Genomic DNA, 22066 nt, shown 5'->3' with positions numbered 1-22066 from the left:
CAGCAGCCCAGTGCTATTTGGCTTAGGTCACTGTACTGGGAGTTAAACCTTGTCATCCTCTCTTTTCATGGGACTCTCCACATAGCTTCTGTATTTTTGCTCTCATTAGATCTTTACATCCTTCATACATGTCCTGCCATCTTTCATGCCACCTGTATTTCTTACAGATGATGTTTCTTTCATCCCATCAATTTGGAAAAAACAAGTTTTTTAATCAGGTCTTTCTTACTTGAAAACATTTTTGGCTGCATGAAACAAAGCATCTGCATGTGTGACGACTTGTTGAGAATTGCCATGGGAATTGTTTGCCTTGGTGGGACTGATGTGTTCGTAGTTGCATAGCCTGAAAGGGGTTAGGTTTTCTCCTCTCTTTGATACTTTCTTTGCAGTCTGATATTACCTAAATAAAACTTCTTTTGCACTTGTGTATTCGTGTTGCATTTGGCACCATCCTACGCTGTCTGTCCATAAAACCTCAGTGTCCCAGATTTAGCCAAGTTATTATTATTCAGGTATTTATTATTCTTATGAATATTCTCAAGTGTAAGGCAAATGCCTGCTTCACAACATTCCTAATATTCAAATTACTTTGATTGTATTGTGTGACTCAACAAATGTGTCTGAAAGTGTCTTGGTGTTTGCTAGTATGTTGTGCTCGCTAAATCAGAGGTGTTGGAATTTGTCAGATTCCTTTTGTGGCCCTCCCCCAGCCATTTTCCCAGAGCCTGAGAAACCTCTTCTTCTAAAGAAGAATGTTTACACAACTTTGCATTGGTCACCAAGTACATGGAGTTTTGATTTTGAATGACTAGAGAACAGCCACCAGTGCTTTTCATGCTCTTGGAAGTGTTAACTCTTCCATTGGTTTATGGCAGTAGTAAGCATAAGGATGAGCACACAGGATATTTTAATATAAAGATAAATTTATATATTTATAAATTTATATATTTTATATTATATTTTTATATTTATATTTTATATAAGAATGGTTCAAAGCTTAAGTAAGTGCTGCCTGTCTGCCATTTGCAATCAGCAGCAGCCAGTGTGGAAGGACTCCTTGTAGGAAGTGAGGTAGTTGCTGTTCTTGTTAGAGGACACTGTGTCAGGAGCTCTCCTGTTTTGATTAATTCTCCACCCTTTGCTACATCTTATCTGTAGGTTGTCTTCTCTGCTGTGTTTTCAGGAAGGCTACAAAGAAGTCTATGGCTTTGAGAAACACAGTAGTGCTATGTGCCAGAAATATCTGTTTCATTCCTGCCTGTTATTCCCAGTTTCCCTGGTTAGCAAGCTGAACTTTCAGTGTTAGTTTTAGCATTTAAAGGAAGCAGTTGTTCAAAATGTAAACTCTTAAATAAAGTAGTTCATGTGGCCACATAATTTGTGACGTTCCCTTTAGCTTCCAGGGGAAAATCCCCTTAGCACAAGGGTGCATGATATTAAAAACGAATGTCTTTAAAAGACATTAGGAAACATCCTGGCTCTTTGAGTTTGGGCAAGATGAAGGTCCCAACTTTTCAGACACAATTTAATAGTAATTGGAAGTGTTTTATCTTGAATCTGTTTTTTACATTACTCCCACTGGAAAACAGCTCGCTCTGTCAAGCTGATATTAGTAAGACCTGGGGGGAAGCAGTATGTCTGCCTTTACTGTCCCCATATTTTGAGGCTTATCAATGTTGGCATGATATGCATCAGGAGGATATAAACTTCTGTTTTCAGAAATTTTTCCTTTGTTTTTACAAAATTAAGTCAGCAGCATGTGTATAGGATTGCATCTGTGAATCTTGAGGTACCAAGGATGTCAAATATGTACCTTTAGCTGTAAAAGGGCTTTAATTCAGTATAACTTCTTCAGGTTTTTCCTGTAATTATATCTTGGGTAACTGATGCTGTTAAGTGTGTCCTGCCATGGTGTGGTTGGTAACCTCTGCAATTTTCCACTGTTCAAACAAGCAGGTGCTTGAGGTGAGAAGCAAAACCAAAAGTTGAAAAAATACATCTCTAGCACAGTCCCACAAATACCCAGTAGCTTTGATCCCTCCAGGGGATATTCACAAACACCAAGGGGTTTTTTTCCCCCTCTACATGGAAGAAAGATGACTTCTGTCAAGGGCAGTGCAGAAGCACAACTTAATTTAGTTCAATTTAGGAGCTGAATCACCTTTTAGAGGGACTAACTTTTGTCCACGGAAAGGGGGAAATCAGCATTGCCTAGAATGACTAGAGCAAAGTCAGTCATTGTGAGTGATTTCTTCATTAATTCCCTAAGCCCAGGCATTCTGTCGGGATGTATTACATCGGTAGGGATGTTAGTTTAGAAATTGGGTGAGAATAGATGCACATAAGGTGTATGGCATGAGTTAATGAGACAGCAGCTTGTGTAAAAGTGTGACTACAAGAACTTTTTGATGTGCCTTCTCACTGTCAGAGCTATTATCTTCTTGGGAGGCAGTGGAGAGATGCCAAAAGATCTAAGGACAGGGAGGGGACAACTTGCCAGTACTTGGTTTGTGAATGAAAGAGAAAGGATGTCTTATTAAAAGTGACCTGTAAACGCTCTCTTCCAGTTTTCACCTGGCAGCCACAAAAGGGCATGCAGAGTGCCTCAGGATCATGGTGACACATGGTGCAGATGTGACAGCCCAAGATGGCGCAGGTATGCCCCTATGAACCTACACATGTAGCATAACAAACTCAATTTGTTTATATAGTTCTTGATGTGTGGAGTGCAGCTACAGATTTGACAACCCACACACCATGTAGGACTCAGATGCAAAATAGTTGCTTGATTTTTATTTTTAAAATCTTATTTATTTTTAAAATAAAAAAAAACCCTCTCCAGCTCCTTTTGTTAACCTCATTTGAGGCTTTTTATAGGTTAAATCATGATCTTCGGTGTTGCTTTTATGTGTATCCAAGCTATTAATCCCATTAACTGTACAGGAGTTGCAGAAAGAGATTTCCTCAGGATTATGACATAGTGAAAAGAGCTGATACAGTCCAAAACAGAGCTGAGAGCTATTAAGTATGCTGTTTCAGCCCTCAAAAGTCCTATGCCATAATTGCTACTCCACTAGGAGAATGGTGGGAGCTGAATTTGAAACTGGCAAACCCTTCTTAATAGATTTCAGTTGACATATTTGTGGAATTGGTGCCCAGAATTTTCTCTGGCTAGCCGTGTCACCTGAATGAGCTGCCAACATTCTGTATCTCCAGTAATGTTCTGTAAATGTTGGGCTCACAAGTTCTGTTTTGGCCACCAATTGCAGCCTGAGGGAATTTCTGTCATACATGGAAATTATTTGCCTCTATAAGGTAGTGTCTGTAATACTGGAAGAAGCATTCAGATTATACATAATGATAAGAGAATACATGTACCTGATACAGACTATTTATTATTCAGAATTCATACTTCATCTTGCCTCAGGATTTATTAGTTGTTTGTATAATAGGTGGTTGTCTGCTCCCACCTGAGGATGTTGACCCAGAAGTCATTAGCCTTGTCTGTAATAGTCAGTTATTTACAGTGAGATTCTACCATCATAAGTGACTCTGTCTGTACTGAGTACTAAATATTGGCTCCTTCTTTTCTTAATTACATGGGTAATTTATTCTTTTGCTGTCTTGGCCTCTTCAATTTTTCAGGTGCTCCGTAAGATGAAGCTAGAGGAGAGACTGCAGTGTCTCATCATAAATCCATAGTCAATAAATCACTGTGTTGCATAGCTAATATGAGCTCACAGATGCTAAATAAATTAGGAGAGAAGAGAGTCTATGAGATGCAAACCAAAGTAGGTCTGTGTTCTGAGTTGCCTTCTGTGTGCACTCCATGGACGATACAAAGTCGTTGTAGTTGTAGCTGGTGAATTTGGCTGGTTTTGCTCTTGGTGCTAAGTTCCTTTTTCATTGACAAATGGAATAAGTTGTGAAGACACTTGACAGACATCTGTCTGCAAGGGAGGCTGAGTAATATAGGAAAATTGTTTTTTAAGAAACAAAACACAGCTGTGCAATCTTAGACTTAAGTTCTGCAAAGGTATAGTCTGACACAATGTTTGTGTCATTCCTTTATATGAAGTTAGACATGCAGATCATTCTGTTACTTGCCTGAACAACAGTCTGTCGAAAATACACTCTGCTTGACATAGGTTTTTATTTTATTTTCTCTGTTATTAATTTTCACGTGCTGTGGCAGGAGCAAAGTGGATAATTCAAAATTTTGCCTTTGTCATGGAAGAGTTTATTTCAGTGCTTTGGTGTGATTGAATACTTAATTTGCTTTGCTTTTATTCATTTAGGGCACAGTGCTTTACATCTTGCAGCAAAGAACAGCCACCCTGATTGCATTAAGAGGTTACTTCAGGTAAAGTAAAAATTAGATTATTTTTGATTTTTTAAGTTTTCCTTTTGTTCCTCTAGATTGGTTCCACTAGATATTGACACATTTCCTGCTAATAATCTGCATCACACTGCTATACTGTTGTCCTATCTCCTTGCACTCAGAGGAGGTGCTTGAGTTTAAAGATCTTTTAGGCACTGTGGATGGATGATAGAAAGCAGTGTGGTATCTTCCTAAGCGGTTCGCAAATCCAGTTTTCAGTGTACAACTGATCTGACATAGTAGGGTTGGGTTTCAAGGATGTTGTAGCTTCTGTCTAACTTCTTACGTTTTGTCTGTGTAGTTGGATGGCTTGGTAGTAGATGGCTTAAGATGTATAGGGAAAAAGGGTTTTTCACTTTTGGGGGGATTTTGATATTGTCCCACTTGAATGCTTTCTGTCTGTTTTTGATCATAGAAATCTCTGTCAAGTTTAAAGTCAAAGGGAGAAGAAACTAAAGTAGTTCAGATGCTAAATTGTGGAAATACTCAAATCTTCAGTGAAATGAGGCAAAGGACAGTGAGGTGTTAAAAAGGGAGTAGGAAGAATGGGGAAAGAAAATAAGAAAAACAAAAGATGAAGATGAAGATAAGATTCTCATGGTGTTGAGGCTGAATATTTGCGTTAGTAAGCAAGGAGAGACATTTTCTGTACCTGCTCCATTTCAGAAAGCCAGGTGAGTTTTCGTGGAGGTGATCAGAGAAATGGGACAGATTTTTAGGAGCTTGGAGTTATCAGTAAGACTGTGGCTCAGCCTACAGATGAAATAATGAATAATAACCCTGCTGGAGCACAGTGATACAGAAAGATAATGGATCCCATATCCCAACCTCCAAACTCCTCTCCCCCAGTTACCTCAGGGCTATCCAATTGTCCTGTGACTGACACCTGTCAATGTTTCTCACAATATTGGGTCCAATTTCACTGATTCCTGTCTCAAGACTCCTTGCAGGCAGACTCCCCTGTTCCTGCACACCGGGAAGCAATTATCATTAGCCACTAAGGCTCCCACTTTGGGATTTCATGGCAAATATCCACTACACCTAACGCAAACCCATTTCCAGCATAAACAGTGCCATCAAGCTGTCACTGATGGTATCACATGCAGCAGCACGATCAACTTAGCAGTTAGGTGTGTGCTTAGTACCAAGTATCTGCTACCCATTCACGTACCAGCTATAACCACAGAGAGTGCTTGTATTGGTATTTTGCTAATTTTATTACAATATGCAGATTTCTAAATATGTTTGTAAGTGCAAACCCATTGGTAATATTCTCTGATAATTCATGGTGTTTGCATTGCTTTTTTTCTTCTGTGGACCAGCTTTGTGGTATAAACTGTATGTGTGAGGAACATCTAATCTTAACATGCTGGAGTTGAATTAAAACAGGCTAAATAAGTATTTACGCAGGCAGAATTTTGGTATTTTTGTTACAGAATCTCTCTGAACCTGTTTTCCTAGGAAATCATAGAAGTTGGAGGCAGGGCTGTATATGAAAGTCAAAAGCTCTAATGTTTCAGGGTGATATTTTTTATTTCTTTGCTATAAACTGAAACTAAAATCTTCTGTACCAAAACAAGTCTTGATAAAGATTCACAATTTGATATTTTTGTATTTATTACTTCAAAGTCTAGATTGACCAGCAGTGGCTGGTGGCTTATAATACTACAAAATATAACTGCATTGTTGAAGCTTTCGTTTTTACAAATGAAAATGAAGCATTATTGCCTTCAACAGAAATAACTCAAGCCTAACTGCCTTAGAGTGTGTTTACTTTAGCTCTTACTGTAATGTAAAATACAAAGCTTTCTGAGGCTGGGGAGAGAGTTTATTTCCTTTTTTATTTCCTGATTGTTCCAAAACTATTTTTAGGGATATCTCCCGCACCGTGAATGTTTTCTTTGGCTTCAGTATAAGCTGGTACCAAGAAAGGAGAGACAAGATTGGTAGAGAGGAGAGCTGTGACTTTCTTTAGTATTCCTTTTTTATTATATCGACTGAGCTTTTTGGAGTAGCTCACAAAACTTTTCTCAGAGATGTTAAGCACCCTGTTCTAGGTTTTATTTTCTTGTTGTTTCTCTAATTGCCTTTTTTAAATTTTTGTCTTTCAACTCTGCAGAGTAAATGTCCAGCAGATAGCACTGACAATTCTGGGAAAACAGCTTTACATTATGCAGGTAACTTCTTTGCTGAAGGCTTGTACTATCCGTTTTGTTGTCCTTGATATTCCTAGCTCTTCAGCCTGGTGGAGGTTTTTAGGTTCTAATTGCATAAATCTAGTGACTCCACCTGATGGTTTACAAAATTCAGGTATTTGTTTAGATGAATACTGTGAATACTGAATTTCAGTTAATTATAAATAACAACTTCACCTTTGCAGGTGCAGAGCCATTGGAATACTTAAGATTAGGTTGATTCTGATTTCAGTCCTTCAAAGACTACATCTTCTCATGCTAATTTGGACTATAAATATTGGTTGTATTTCTGTATACAGCTTGCTGTTCATCCTTTTAGTCTTTCCCTCCTTCCTTCTTAAAACAGAGAAATACAGGTCAATATGTTTTACTTAGACTCCACTAAGTGGAAGAGCAAAACACAAATTTTGAAAACGAGGTTTACTGGACTTTCATGCTTATCTTTTTGTTTGTTTGTTTGTTTGTTTGTTTGTTTGTTTGTTTGTTTTAAGCTGCATGTGGTTGTCTTCAGGCAGTTCAGCTTCTGTGTGAACACAAGTGTCCAATTAACGTCAAAGATTTGGTATGTAACTTCTCTGCCATTCAGAGCTTTTACCACCCTCCACCCAGTCAGTCTCAGGTGCAACAGTTCAAAGCAATACTATGCTTATCTGTCTTTCTGGATTTCTCTGGCAGGAAGTTAATTTTGCCACTTGCCATAGCAATACATACAACAGTGGCAGGATTTGTTGCTTGTTAAATTGAGACATTGGTACAAGTAGCTAGAATCAATTCTGATATATTCAACACATGAATAAAAGTCTTTCCTTTGACTCCAGTAGGTTTTGGAAAAGGCCTGTTATGTGGCCAAGTGCTGTGAATGCTCACAAAGCCCAACCAGAGTATGATAAGCCTGAGGGGAAAAATTATACTTGGTGTAGTCTGAAGGCTCAGGGACAGTATGTTTGCTATTATGAAATGTCCACAAAATGCTACAATTGCCTGTTAGAAAACCCCCAGATGATAAAGGGTGGTGACCCTACAAAAACCAGGCACGAAGGAGAAGAAAAAAGGCATAAAAACATTAAACTTGTTTCTTTGTTTTTGACTTGGATCTATGTCCTTTTCACCTGATCTTTCTGCTAAAACCATCTGTCATAGAAGTTAGAACTAAAATTTCAGTGGATGCATTTTAAAGGCAAAAAAGGTTTGTTCAACCTTAAGACAAGAAGGCTGTAGGAGTATCTTAAAATGTCCTGAGCTACATCATGGTTCATTGTGGGGAAGAGGGAGCCAGACCCACCTCAGAGATGCATGACAAAATGATGACAAATGGTCAGAATTTGGACAGTGGACCTAATCAGGGAATTCCAGTTAGGTACTGGGCGGAGGGGCGGAAATCTTGCCATGAAAGCTTTCAAACACTGGAACGCAGAGACGTCATGTTATCTCTGCCTTTGGAGATGCTTAAAACTTGGCTGGACAAGTCCCTGAACAATATACAATGACTTGGAAGTTTGCCTAGCTGTGGATTGAGAGCAGAGGGGGAAAACCCCAGATGACCTCTAAAAGTGTCTTCCAACTAAGTTATTCTGTCATTATCTGAAATGTTGTATTTTTATATTGTATTTAGTTAAAATTACCATTTTTGTTGTGGAGCAACTTAAAGGTATTGTGTAGTTCCAAAATCATCATGTTTAGCATTAAGGAAACAGCAAAGGGGGACACAGAGAGCAAAAAACATTCCTACTCTTAATGCTTTGCATCCCCAGTGGTCAAGGAAGGAATTAAAATAAACCCAGCTACATTGATGGTACACAAGACAAATGTATCAATAGCACCTTGTTTGCTATATAGAAGGAAACCTAATGGCCTTTAATTCTCAGAGTGATATTTGTAAGTGGATGGATTATTGTTCATAGTTTCTTTAAATGCATTCCTAGGATGGGAACATACCTCTGCTGCTTGCAGTACAAAATGGTCACACGGAAGTCTGCAAATACCTTCTAGATCATGGAGCAGACGTCAACACCAGGGATAAAAATGGAAGGTACAGCAGGTTAACATGTTCATTCTTTCCCGAGGTTGACTGTCAGCTGAAGCTCTTGTCTCAAGTCCTTCTCAAAATAGTTGTTGTTATGTGAAATTATGCCTTCTGTACTAGACCGCATAACCTGATTGTTCAGAAGGGTTACAGAATTCTGCCTAAACAGAAAAGTGAAACAGAAACTATGCAATGATAAAATTAGACGTGCCTGTAAGATTTTACTTGGGCTACCAGAACAGTAAATACCATCTTTCAATAATTCCTACAAGAATCTGATTGACAGTACTTACCCACACACCACTTCTTACGTGTCCCAGTTTCAAATGCTGCTCTGTTCCTGGCATGAGTTAGCTTCTCCAACTTAAATCCTAAACCTATATACTTGGAAGTGACATCTGTGGAGGGTTCTTTTTTCTACGATAATGCAGTCACAGCAGCAAGGGAAGAATACAGTAGAGCTGTATAGTGGAGATATTGTCAACTTAAAAGGTCCATTTTGTTGCATTAATAGATATCTAGTGTGTTAGAAAACTGTTTTGTTGGTTTTTTTAAGCAACATCCTAGTAGTGAAAAACACGCTTGTTTTTATCATACTGATGACATTCAAGAGTCTTTGAAAATCATGGACTGTTCCATAAAAGGTTGGTTAAACTGTGAAGATAAAGCAGGATGCTGAGAAGACTTGGCACTTAAAATAATCAAGATTACTATCAGGGGTATGTGATACAATTCCCATATTGTTCTTTGGCAACACCTGGGTGGATAAGACTGGGCCCTGACTTGTTTCTTATCAGTCCAAAGTTTCTTAGTTCACTCTTGTTTTAAGTTGTCTGAAGAAAAATGCTTTGTCATCTTAGTAGGTTTGAATGGCCTCATCAGTGCTTTGAACCTGAGGTTCTGCCCGCTCTGGGACTTCTGCCTTCCCTTCACTCCCCTACTGTTTAGTTAACAGACAATGTTAAGAGTCTCTATTTTAGTTGGATGAAGGTGTATCTGTCATAGATAGGGAAGACTTGCATTTTTGTATTTTCTTTTTTAAGTACTGTGCCTAGAGGAAGAAAATGATATAACATGGAATATACCATTTTAATTCTCACGTCCCGTCTGGTAAAGAGAGTGACTACCCTTGCATCTCCTGTTCACAAAAGTGGTTAAGTTTTTACTGAAAAAGGAGAAGCCTTATTGGGAGAGGAAAGGGATAACCTTTGAAAATGGCATCTCCAATTTCCTATCTTGTCCAGACTAAGCAAATTAGTTTGGTAATCTAAAGCCATCCCTGTAACTGGAAGCGCTATCCAAGTTACCACCCAGCACTGCTTTTTAGCATACCACTGCAACAGCCATCACTTCTCCAGGGCTCACCTATTATGGGGAGTATATTTAATTCATTTGTGAAGTGATTGCCTTGATACCTAGCAAATATTATCACTGTAGTAACTTTTCATTTTCATATCTGCCCTGAGGAATTGCCAGTACAATTTGGCAAAATTTGCAAGTTTGCCAGTGACCTTGGCCACCCTGTTAGGTATGTTTTCATGTTGAAAAGAGAGAATTATACCCAAGCAGCAAAGCAATATTAGAGCATGCTTGAAAGGTGGGGTTTTCTGTGTGTTTGTGATTATTCTGTATGTCTCTTACAAGCCCTTCAAATAATTCAGAGAAACAGATGAAAACTGTTAGGAAAACACTCCTCCTGCATGCTGCCCTTGCTCTAGGACATGGCACTGTCTAGCTGCCCTGTGTGGGAGAGGGAGTTGATTGTGGTTCGATGATGAATTCCTCTTTTTTTTTTTTTTTTTTTAAAGGCTGATTGTGGCTTGGGATTTGACGTGAAACCCATCTCTGATTCTTACTGAAGAGCTTTGAGATTTATTTGGCTTTTTGGTAGAAATCTGCTTGTCTTTTCTGTCTTAAAAGCAACACATGAAGGAAAGCAGCAATGAAATAGATGTTTTCATGTTGTAGCACCACTTGCAAAGCTGTAATTGGAGTGTGGCAGTGACATTTGATAGTCTGACTATCCTGCAGCCATTTCTAGCTATTACTCTCCTCTTAGCCTCAGGAATCCATTTTTAGAAATGTTTGGAGATGTGTGCAAAGTGTGCCAGGTCTTTGCAGAAAGTCCAGCTGGGTAATATGGGAAAGAGGAGGAGGGGTAGGCAGGTGTTTGTAAGGAGAAACAACAGTTACAGGAGGTATGTGTCAATACACATGTTGATAAAATTTTGGACTTCATTGTTCAATATCTGAAAAAAAATGAGCTGCTGCTTAAAGAGTACAGTCTTGACACTCACTCTGTGTTTGTTTTGTCCAGAACTGCTTTGATGATGGCTTGTGAAGCTGGTATCCTTAACATGGTGGAAGCCTTCCTTAGGAAAGGTGCAGATGTCAGTTTAGTAGATGTCTTTGGACACAATGCCCTGCATTACTCCAAGCTCTCAGAGAACACAGGGATCCAGAATCTCCTGTCATCAAAGTTGGCTCAGGATGTGGGTATGTAAGAGATGCCAATCTGTAGTTTGTCACTTCTTGAACTGGCTACATGTATGTTTAGCAATGAACAAATTTTCTTCATAAGGTAGCCTGAAAAATTTCAAAAGCCATCTTTAAGATGGTCTGGCTGAGGTTTCCCAAAAGCAGGAAAATGTGCTTTTTGCCATAGACTGTAATATTCAGCATGGGATAAAGCACTGAGCAGGGCCAAAAGAGCTGTTTTGGAGAAAGACAAGGTAAGCTGCTGTAGCAGCATTGTGAAATCTTGCATACAATTTGGAACATGTATTGTATTTGGAATATGTATTGTGTATGGGTTGATGGTTGGACTTGATGATCCTAGAGGTCTTTTCCAACCTCAGTGATTCTATGATTCTATTAATAGATCCTTTTTTATTATGTGAAAAAGTGGAACACATAGCTCCTCAATAGAAGGGTTGGAGAAGGAACAAATGCAGATAGTTTTACGGTCAAACTAAGATGGATTTCTAAAGTAGGAAGCTATGTGCAAGAATGGTGCAAGACTGTAGTAGAACAAGAATTGTCACAATCCTTTTAATTTTATCTCAGTATGAAATGTAAAAAGCAGCAGAGAAAGAACATGGTTCAAATGGAATTTGGAAATGTAAGTATATTTCTCAGATTTCAGACAGGAATTCAAAAACCAGACAAAGTATTTATGGTGTGGGAAGTAAAGCTGAGAGATGGGTTGGGAATGGCAAATAACTTTTTCTCTAATAGCTGTTCTTAATTCTGCTTCTTTTCTGCTTCACAGATACAAAGTCACCAACAAAAACAAAGCAGGTATTTGTCCTTTTAGTTTTGAAAATACTCTGGCTAAAAAGGCTTGTAACTCCGGAAAAAAACAGTAATTGACAAGACTAGAAGCACTAGTAAATGTCACTGTGAGATGCGTTGCCACTGACTAATCTGTAATGTGAAAGGTTTTTGTTGCTTATTTAAGGAATGTGTTTCAGGAACATAGCTTTTAGACTTAGCTTATCTCTGTAACAGCAGCCAGCACCCTCAGTAAGAAAAGGGAGGATGTGTGTATGTGCACACGTGTTCCAGGAAGATGCACTTTTCTCATGTGTATTGCAGGGGTTTGGCTTTTGGACTCCTTATCTCTTTAAACTGTAGAGAAGATGATATAGAAAAGTTCTCTCTTTCTGAAACACAAAATTGAAGGTTATCCCAGTTACGTCTGACTGGAGACCCCCACCTGTGAGAATCCCAACAGAGTTAGGCAATTAAATTAGTTTCTTACGTTTTTTATTTATTTATCTTGGAGTGCAAGTAGGCCTTGTAGACCTGCTGGTGGCTTGAAAGTGGACGAGGGTGCAATGCATTGGTTCATTTCTTCTCTGAGTGGAGAGGTGGGTTTTTCAGGGAGTTCAGGCAGAAGGTGGTGGAGAGGAAAGATGGTAGCCATTAAGAATGGCATGACTGGACTCTGTATGAATGGACATATTTAAGATCACTAGTGCTAAACCTGTTGTCAGCTTCTGCTTTTTCACTAAATCTTGTTTGTTTTCACTGAAGCATGGATTACATGGGATCAGATTCTTATTGTCAGGCATGTTTAATACCTTTGTGTTGGTAGAGACCTCTTTACATAGAAAAAAAAAGAATAAGGCACTGCATGAGCTGCTAAAGTTGATATTAATGTGGGATTATTATTTTTTTTTTAAATAAAACAAATTGCTCAGACTTTACTAACCAAACTAACAAACCTACCTTTTCTGGCTGGTGAAACTTTCAGCATGATCAAGGCTCTAAATTAAGTTCAGAAAGAAGTGGAACTCCAAAAAAACGCAAAGCCCCACCTCCTCCTATCAGTCCTACTCAGGTAAAGAAAAGACCAATTTTGAGATGCTTTTAGGGGGTGAAAAGCATTTTGTACATTATGTGAATAATGTGGGCTGGATTTGCTCTATCACTGTTATTTTACATGCCTGGCTTACCATGAGTGCTTTTCCTGACATTAGGATGACACTATGAAAGCACATGTTGGTTAGGTTAACTAACCAAAATTGCTTGAAATACAGCATGGTCTAAGATAAAACTGTATAAATCTTATTGTACAATTGCTTCTTCCATATAATGTTGAAGCTTTGCAAACTTACATAAGTAATAATTATGTATATTTTAATTATACATATGTAAGTACACATTATTATATGCATATATACATATGAAAGTAAAATACTTAAATAGACTTAAGTGTAGTATTAAAATGCAGTTTAACAGTTAGATTTAATGTTAAACTGGAATGTCTCCTGTATAAACAGCTACACTGCATATGTAGTACTGACTCAGAAGAGCACTGAATAATTAGGTCTACTCTTTGAAACTGACCTAGAGTTGTGACTTATGTTAGTGCGGGGAAAAGTACTCTTTAATGTGTGTGAATATATATGGGCATGTGTTAGAGAGGTTGTACATGTATGTATACATACGTATTTATATAACATCTTTTACAGCTTAGTGATTTGTCCTCTCCACACTCATCAGCTTCAACTCCCATGACTGGAAAAGGGCAGGCTTTCTTTGCTGACCAAGCATGCAAGGTATCAGTTTTCTGTTCTTAGAAGCTTAGGAAAGAAAAGTATAGTATCTGAATAATCTGTTTTGCTTAATAATCTATTTTGCTGACTGCAAAGTCCCCTGTGAATTAATTAGCTGAGTTTTAGGAACAAAAAGGAGTCCAAATCTATTTCAATGTAATTTATACAGCAAGTGTGGATTACTTTAATGTTTACTGAATATCTAAATAGAATTAGTCATAAGTTAGTTAGAATTTAGGAATATGGTTATGAAAGTAAGCATTAATGCTGTAGGAGCTCATTACCCAATACCAGTGAAGTGCATGGCATTCTGCAATGCAAAAAGTAGAGACCCTTTCACCAAAAGTCATCAGGGAAATGGTTGAGTGTGTTCTGTCTGATCTTCACCTTAAAGTATTGAAGATTTTTTTTTTCAAATACATGACAATATATTGCTATTATTTATCACAGGGGCTGCAGCCTTCCAAACTATCTATTAGGTAGTTGCCCATATTTCATTAATATTTAATGAGAATTGGGGAATGGAACTCGAATGGCTTTAGCAGACTTCGAAATACTACAATTAAATAAGATCCCAAATAAAAGAAACCCACTTTGGCAGGCTTTATCCAGCGAGATCTATACTGTCTGTACTTCTTTTTTGTGAACTCTCCTTCTTTATATCTGCTTTCTGTGAAAGCATTTTCTTTTGGTGTCTCAGCAGGAGGAATTCAGCTCCTTGCATCGAGATAATAAAGACAGACTGAGTGACAGCACAACAGGTATACAATAACACTTTATCCTTATTTTCCTATTTGGTTAGGTGTTTTAGGTGGTGTAAAATGTTGAAATCTCATCAGAAGTCCTCTGTGCTTTTGTGGTTAAAATGTGAGACACAATAAGTATTGGGAGTAATGTTTTGTAATTTCACTAGCAGCTCCCCATCAAAACCTGCCTCTGTTGGGCAATCGAAAAAATTTTTGGGGAAAGTGTTTCTAGGAACAGTTTGCTTGCTCACTACACTTAGTGGTCATGGGAACAAACTTTAATTTGAAAGGTTAGAGTAACTAACTAACTAGCATTTCAGCTTTTTTAAAGCTTTTGAATCTTTGCTTTTCTCCAAAGGTGCTGATAGTTTATTGGATGCGAGTTCTGAAGCTGACCAACAAGATCTACTTCTGTTGATGCAAGCAAAAATTGCTTCATTGACATTGCACAATAAGGAGCTGCAGGACAAATTACAGGTGGCATATTTTTGTGCTGTTCTAACGCTCTCTTAATCTGCTAGCAGAACAAAGAACTGCTTACCTTTTTAAAGACACGTACTGTGAAGATAATTTAACGAGCTTGTTGGTGGTAAGATCATGGAAACACTCTGCCCCAAAGGATTAAGTCAGTGTTTTGATCTTCTCACTTTTCCCATAAGTTACTGAATAACTTTGTTTATTATGATAAACACATTCTAAAGATGTCGTTAACAATTGTGTTAGCAGAATTTTAATTTACATAGCTTTGATTATTAGTTTATGGAGATTAGCCCAGACTTTCAGAGGAGCTTGGCATTTACTGCCTTCTCTTGCTGTAAATGACTAAACGGAAGCAGCTAGGTTTTGAATTTTTCTAAAACCTTCTTCCATGGTGCTTTAATTGTCTTTTTCTGTAGGATGTGGCAAGATTTCCTTGCTTACTCTATTGTAAAAAATATAATCACGTACTTGTTTTTATTGTGCAGTTGTCCGCATTTCTTTTTGCACAGGAAAGAACACCTAAAGAAGTGGATTCAGGTGTAGAATCTTATCATTCAACCCAAACAGAGTTTGAGCAAACAGCAGATAGACAAAATGAGTTCTTGGCTCAGGAGCTGAAGTCTACATCAAATGCCACCCAAATTCAAGAAAAGTTGACAAGGCCCAGTGAAGTAAAAACAAAGTATCTCCAGGAAGAGTTAAAGGATGTGCAGGGGAAACTAGATAATTCTGAAGCCAAAAGAAAGCACATAGAAGCTCAGGTCCAGACTAGAGTCCCAGAAACAGATAATTTAAATAGCACAAATGTTTCAGAAAATGGTTCTGATCGTAACCTGAAGTTCCCAGAAACTCAAAACAGGTGTGAGGAAGCTGTGAAAGAGGTTTTGAGTGTACAAAGGCAAATGAAGCTGCGTCCTGTTTCCTCTGAAAGTGAAGAAACCAGTTCTGATCTGAGTAGGTTGAAGGTTACATGCAGAGAAGTTGAAATGCTTAAGCAAGAATTGAAGACAGCATTGGAGGAAAGTGAAAGACAAAAAGAGAAAGTGAGAGAGCTACAGAAACAGTTTGAAGAAAGAGAGCAGAATGTGGCAAGCAAATTGTCAGTGGAAGAGTGTGAGGAAATGAAGAATTCATATTGTTCAGTTATTGATAACATTAATCAAGAGAAAGCATTGTTGATTGAGAGGTACAAAGAAGGGCAAGAGGAAATCAAAAGGCTACAGGACAAGCTGAGAAATCAGGCACAGTTGGAATCTAGTGCTGAAGCTGGAGAAATGAAAGATGAGATGCACAAAACGACAGATGAGCTCAACAGACAACTTAGTGAATTGTCTCAGTTGTACAAAGAAGCACAAACAGAACTTGAAGACTACAGAAAGAGAAAAACTCTAGATGATATAGCTTTGGACTACGTTCCTAGGGATGAACATGAGAAACTGATGCAGGTAACAAATTCTTTGAAATACAAAGCAGAGAATGAGTTATCAGAAATGAAATCTCAGTACACGAAAGTATTGGATGAAGCAGAACAACTAAAGCAACTGTTAGATGCTCAGAAGCAAAACTCTCTGCCAATTACTGAACACCATCAGGTGATGAATGCACTCAGAAATACTATAAAGGAAATGGAGGAAGAAATAAATGGTCTCAAAGAACTGCTTACTAACAAGGAAAGCGAGGTAAGAAACCTACAGAAGGAATTACTGGAAGAAAAAGCTGCAATTAATGAAGCAATGGTACCCAAGGCTACATATGAAAAGCTCCAGTCATCACTAGAGGGTGAAGTTAGCATTTTGTCATCCAAACTGAAGGATGTAATCCAAGAGAAGGAAAATGTGTCCTTAGATGCTATGCAACTGCGAAATGAAGTTTTGCACTTGAAAGAAGAGAAAGAAGGTATGCATACTCTGCTTGAAGCAAAGGAACGGGAGGTGACTGGTCTTCACCAAAAGTACCACCAAGCTCAAGAAGATCTTCTTGAAATGAAAAGATACTCTGAAAGCTCATCAAAACTAGAAGAGGATAAAGATAAAAAGGTTAGTGATTCACTACGGTGGAGAGGTAGTACATGAATTCAGACTGCAAAACATGTTGGATCATGCATGGGTGATCTAATAGATGATGCTGCGTCAAGTGTCACAGTGTGGAGTAACTTTTCAGTGCTTTTACCCATCTAAAAATTCAGATATCAAAGTGAAAAAAGTTTTCAATATGTTTGACTTTACAGTTGATTTTCCTCCCCTGTGGAGACGCGCATGATCTTTCAATTTACCTCTTAAGTTCTGTTTAGGTTGGGTTCACACTGTTCAGGCAACTGAAGCCAAAGTAGTGGTTTTATAGCAGGAAGAGATTCCAGAGGAGACAAGCAAACAATCAGAAATGAGCAGGAATTCACTATTCTGATTTTACTGTATCATCTCAATCTTAGCATGACTTGACTCTTTCCTGTGCAACTATCGTATGTCACTAAAAATTTCTTTATAAAGCGCTATGTATTTTGCTAGCTGTGAATAGCTGGCCTGTGTTTGGTAGGTTTCCATCCTGTGCCCAGCATCAATGGTTGTAAAGCTGGTAAATGCAATCCTTGTTTGTAAATAGTGCTGGCTTTCAGAACAGGGAATGCATTTGGAATTGACTGGGCTGGGAGGCGGGATAGAAAAGCATTGTACCCCTTTGCTTACATGATGTTTCTTTTTGTCCATTGAGTTTACATCTTGGTTTTCCCTACTTCTTAAATTTAAGTGACAAATAACCCCAAGATGAGACCCACAAGAATACGGTATGTCTCTCACCTCTTCATGAAAACCTATTTTTTGCCTCCCTAGATCAATGAAATGTCCAAGGAAGTTAGCAAATTAAAAGAAGCATTGAACAGCCTTTCTCAGCTTTCCTACTCAACCAGTGCCCCCAAAAGACAAAGCCAGCAGCTGGAGGCATTACAACAACAAGTGAAGCAGTTGCAAAACCAACTGACTGTAAGTGTGGTAATTTGTAAACCCACCATTATTCTCAGTTCTCTGAAAGTACATGTGCCATTCTTCACTCTGCCTTATTTAAAATGGAGCACAGTCATGAGTACAAGGAATGGAATTTTCATCCAGAAAGTCTATAATTTCTCTGTTTCTCTGAAACAGAATCTGTAATCTGAATCTGCAAGCCATGAATTGCTCATTAGAAACAGTGTAACTGGAGAAAGCTGTTTTCCTCAAGATATTTCCTGAGATCAATAGTGGAGCAAAGTTCCTGTACTTATAGTGGAATGTAGTGACCAGACCTGCTGCTGAGACCCTGATTGTGACAGATAGGGCCAGTGTGCAGTGGATTTGTGTGTTTTCTCAAGAACATTCATCAGCTGAAGTATTTTTTGTTTTTATTAAGCTAAGATCAGTTTGATTTTCTGGATAAAATAGTCACTGTAGGCATGACGTTTCAAATCAAGCAAATCCATCTATTTATAGGGAGCAGAGTTTATTCTCTGAAATTCTGAACTGCTTAGAGATTGTACTTGTACATGAATGGTCCAGTCTTCTAAGCTGGGTTGAGTCATAATTGCTATTTCCAAGTGCTGTCTGTCCAAAAGAGCACTTTAATTCACTGGTGGGAGTGAAAGGAAGGTACTTGCCACCAGAGGCCTTTGTTGAGAGCTCTTGAGTAACTCTGAAAGGAGAATTTCCAGCCAGATGTGCTAACTGGCTTACCTGGTGTCTGCTTGCCCACCTTCCCCAGCAGACAGAAAGAAGGGGCAATATATATATACACCAAAAAATTTCCCTTGCAGTGGGGAGAAATAAGTAGGCAGACAGCTAAATACTGCATTCTGTCAGGGTGGAGGCTCAGACTGTTTCTTATCCCAGTCTGCCAAGTCCGAAAGGACCCTTCATCTCCCACTGTGCAAGGACAAGCAAAGTAATGTAAGGTAATGTGTAAGGAAAATGGGTAGGATTTAAAACAGTACAGAAGCATTCTTTCCTTCTTGTAGACTAGCTTTCCTAACAGCTTCATGTTTATTTGGAAAGATGGCTTCTGGGATGTGGCAGTCTGTGATCACAAAAAATGAGGTTGGCTTTCCTTGTTTGAATGTATAGTAATTAACTGAGGTTTAATGGGTTAAGACCTTTATAAGCATAAGCACCTCCTCCTCCCTGGGAAGGCATTAGCTGACAGATGGGTCACTGACTTGAGGGAAGAGCTCAGTTGCAGTCAAGGGCTGATTTGTCAGAATACTGTTGGCTTTCCTCAACTCCAGTTGCTGATAAGCTCAGAAGTAGCATATGTGGTCATTCCACATCTTTGCACCTCAGTGCTTCTTAAAACTGATGTCATCTCACCTGCTTTTTTACAGGCATAGGTAGAATTACAGTGTGTCTGTGAACCACACTTAAAAGCAAATTGTTTTTGATGGCTAGTGGCACAGTACTGTCTGAGCTGGTTTTCCATGTGTGCATGAGACTGTGGTTTGTAACTCCCCACAGCCCTCTGAATCTAGTTGGGAAGTTCTGAATTCCACAGTTCTGAATGCTCTGTGACTCTCTGCTTAACTATTTTCTAGGAAACAAAGAAACAACATCAGGAAATTGTCTCAGTTTACAGGATGCACCTTCTCTATGCTGTGCAGGTATGGTTGCATTTTGTCAGCGTTACACAGTGTTGGTATTTTTTGAAAGGTATTTCTTCTGCAGACCTGGTAATAACTTTGCATGTTTTATCTAAGACATCCTACCCAAAAGGTATGACTGTTTAAGCTTCCTTTTGGAAAACTGATCTGATTATTATACCTCAGAAATAGTTTGTAAATCTTCTTAAAGAGTAGAGATATGCTTGAATTCAATCATCTTTTCTTCTGTCTCCCCTTCTCTAGGGTCAAATGGATGAAGATGTCCAGAAAGTACTTAAACAAATTTTATCAATGTGTAAAAGCCAATCACAGAAAAAGTAAACAAAAAAGCCAAGGAAAGCTCCCCATTTTTTATTAATCCTGTTGTTGGTGTTTATCTAGATTTGCCTTAATATAAGATTTAAAATTGGCAATTTGCTGCTTTTGTGTTATTGTGCTGTTTGTGAGGTGGATTTGTTTGTCTGTCTCTACCACTTCCCATGTGCATTTACATATGCAGTAACTAAACACATGCCTGCTTTTCATATCCGGAACACCAAGTATGTTCCTCAGACCTTTTACTTAGGCCACTCCATGTCATGTTTGCCCTGAAAGTACTTTCTAGCTTTCTCCAGTAGAGGGAGGCTAATCTAGAGGAAAGCACTCATGTTTCCTGGGTAAAGGTGAAATTCTCCATAAGGTTTTCTGTACAGTTTATAAGCTGCATCTTATTAATGGGGATTAATTTAGTTGCTTGATGTTGTAGCACTCGGGTTCCTGACATTTTGCCATACGCAGTCCTTGGCAGGGCAGAGGTGAGCCTTGCAGCAGTGAGTAGAAGCAGGTGTTTATGGTAAGCCAGACCATCAAAACAGCTACATTTCTCAGTATAATATTATTTAAGATTAACACACCATGAGGTAGCTGTCCCAACCCATCCAATGCACTGAGTACACAAACGTCATACCATGCTTCATAGTTTCCTTGAACTGCCTGGTAGTGGAATGAAACTATTTCAAGAGGTAAAATCATTAGTTTATTGAAGTTCTGTACAAAGCAGTACAGAAACATCTGTGTAAACAACCCTTTAGGATATGTTTAGCTATCTATGCAAGTGTCAGCCCTGAAGCTCAGGAACAAAACCAGAACATATACTTTAGACAGGGGATTCTAGTGAACGCAGGATGTTTACAGTGAATGTCAATGCCTCATACTTCCTAACCTCACTTTTGTAAAGATCTTCTCGCCAGTATATTTTTATTGGCCCTCTAATGATTTTTTTTGTAACTAAACCATTTTTTCTACATAATGTTTGCATTAAGCTTATTAACAAATATTTTTAGGTAATCGTGTTTTAGAGAGGTTTTTTTTATACCCCCAAGTATTCAGTAATAGTGAAGCACAGTGACGTGTTTTCAGTTTGTAAAAGATCTGTATGGAATAATAGACCTGTGTGTCAGTTGGTCCAGAGCAGTGAAGTGTAACGTGCAACTCAGCCTGCTGTTTCAAAAAATGTAGAAATGATAGGTAGAGGACAGCAAAAGGTGTCAAAAATTTCTACATGTTGTTTCTGGAGGCCAGGGGCATCAGTACAGCCTTCGTGAGCACTTTTAAATTTGAAGCCAAGTAAAAATGCCTGGTATGGTATAGTATGAAACTATGGAAAAACGTTTTTAAGCACACACTGCACTTGAGGGTAGACCCATTCTAACTAGCTTGCAGCTTCACTATGGTATTTGCTTTATTCCTGTTAGCGGATGTGTCTCTAATAGAGAAATCTTCCAGAGCTATATAATCTATTAAGTTTATATAGAGTCATAATATGACAAGAGTCAGCAGTGCCTTAGGCTGACTGGACTCATAGTGCACTTATATCTGGTAATTCCTAACCCTGGAAAAATTAAAATGGATTTTAAAAGGAAAAAGAAAAATCACACCTTTGCAGGTGTGATTACCTTTGCAAAGGTCTAACCTTTGTTAGACCTTGGTGTTAACTTTTCTTGGGTGGTTTAACTAATGCCTGCTAATTTTGAACAGTATTTTCTAGTTAGGTGGTTTTGAAAATGCTCCAAAGAAATGTGAAAAGAATTTTGCTGCAGCACTTCAGAATGACCAACAAGATTTTAAGCATGCTAATGTTGCAAACTATAAAACTTGATGAACCATTTTGTAGGTTGCCTGATGGATTTAGTCTTCTACTTTGTTTTGGTTTGTATATTTATTACAATTATCTTTGTGGAATATTGAAAATTATATACTACAGCATAGCAAGTTTCTTTATATGTAATTTACAAGAAGTTTCCTTATGCAGCAAATAAACTATTTCTGATTTTTTCACCTTTGTTCTTTTTGTGCGTTCATTTACTTTTTGTATTGTGGGAAGCCTCGCTACACTGTTTTAACATAGTGCAAATATGTTCTGTATCTCATATTTAGAGAGCTGTCAGATGTACTGGGTTTTGCTCCCTGAAATTGCAACTTGCTTATTAACTTTCTTGATCTGTCAGGTAGAACAGAATCTACCCCAAGCCGTGTGCAGTTTGGCAGATTACACCTTCTATCCAGTTGCTAACTTTGGAGCCGT

At 38.3% G+C, this 22066-nt stretch overlaps 1 protein-coding gene across 4 annotated transcripts in view; it reads left to right on the top strand.

The window, feature by feature from the left end:
• The window catches only part of RAI14 (retinoic acid induced 14), an 87577-nt gene extending 65758 nt beyond the window's left edge, over positions 1-21819 (top strand). For 2 of the 4 annotated variants that reach the window (XM_075078205.1, XM_075078206.1), the window contains exons 4-18: positions 2568-2656; positions 4299-4363; positions 6501-6558; positions 7068-7138; positions 8499-8605; positions 10917-11095; positions 11871-11899; positions 12858-12944; positions 13579-13665; positions 14363-14423; positions 14767-14885; positions 15398-16924; positions 17714-17863; positions 19438-19503; positions 19747-21819. In XM_075078205.1, coding sequence (XP_074934306.1) covers positions 2568-2656; positions 4299-4363; positions 6501-6558; positions 7068-7138; positions 8499-8605; positions 10917-11095; positions 11871-11899; positions 12858-12944; positions 13579-13665; positions 14363-14423; positions 14767-14885; positions 15398-16924; positions 17714-17863; positions 19438-19503; positions 19747-19824 — 2773 coding nt within the window. In that variant the 3' untranslated portion in view covers positions 19825-21819. The remainder of the gene's footprint in view (positions 1-2567; positions 2657-4298; positions 4364-6500; positions 6559-7067; positions 7139-8498; positions 8606-10916; positions 11096-11870; positions 11900-12857; positions 12945-13578; positions 13666-14362; positions 14424-14766; positions 14886-15397; positions 16925-17713; positions 17864-19437; positions 19504-19746) is intronic. The other 2 variants (XM_075078207.1, XM_075078208.1) reach the window with 1 other exon arrangement.
• Positions 21820-22066: the final 247 nt, after the last annotated feature.

The sequence above is a fragment of the Phalacrocorax aristotelis genome, chromosome Z (assembly GCF_949628215.1).
Source record: "Phalacrocorax aristotelis chromosome Z, bGulAri2.1, whole genome shotgun sequence".
Lineage (NCBI taxonomy): Eukaryota > Metazoa > Chordata > Aves > Suliformes > Phalacrocoracidae > Phalacrocorax > Phalacrocorax aristotelis.
Note: the sequence above shows the minus strand (reverse complement) of the source record. Positions and strands in the feature narration are given on the sequence as shown.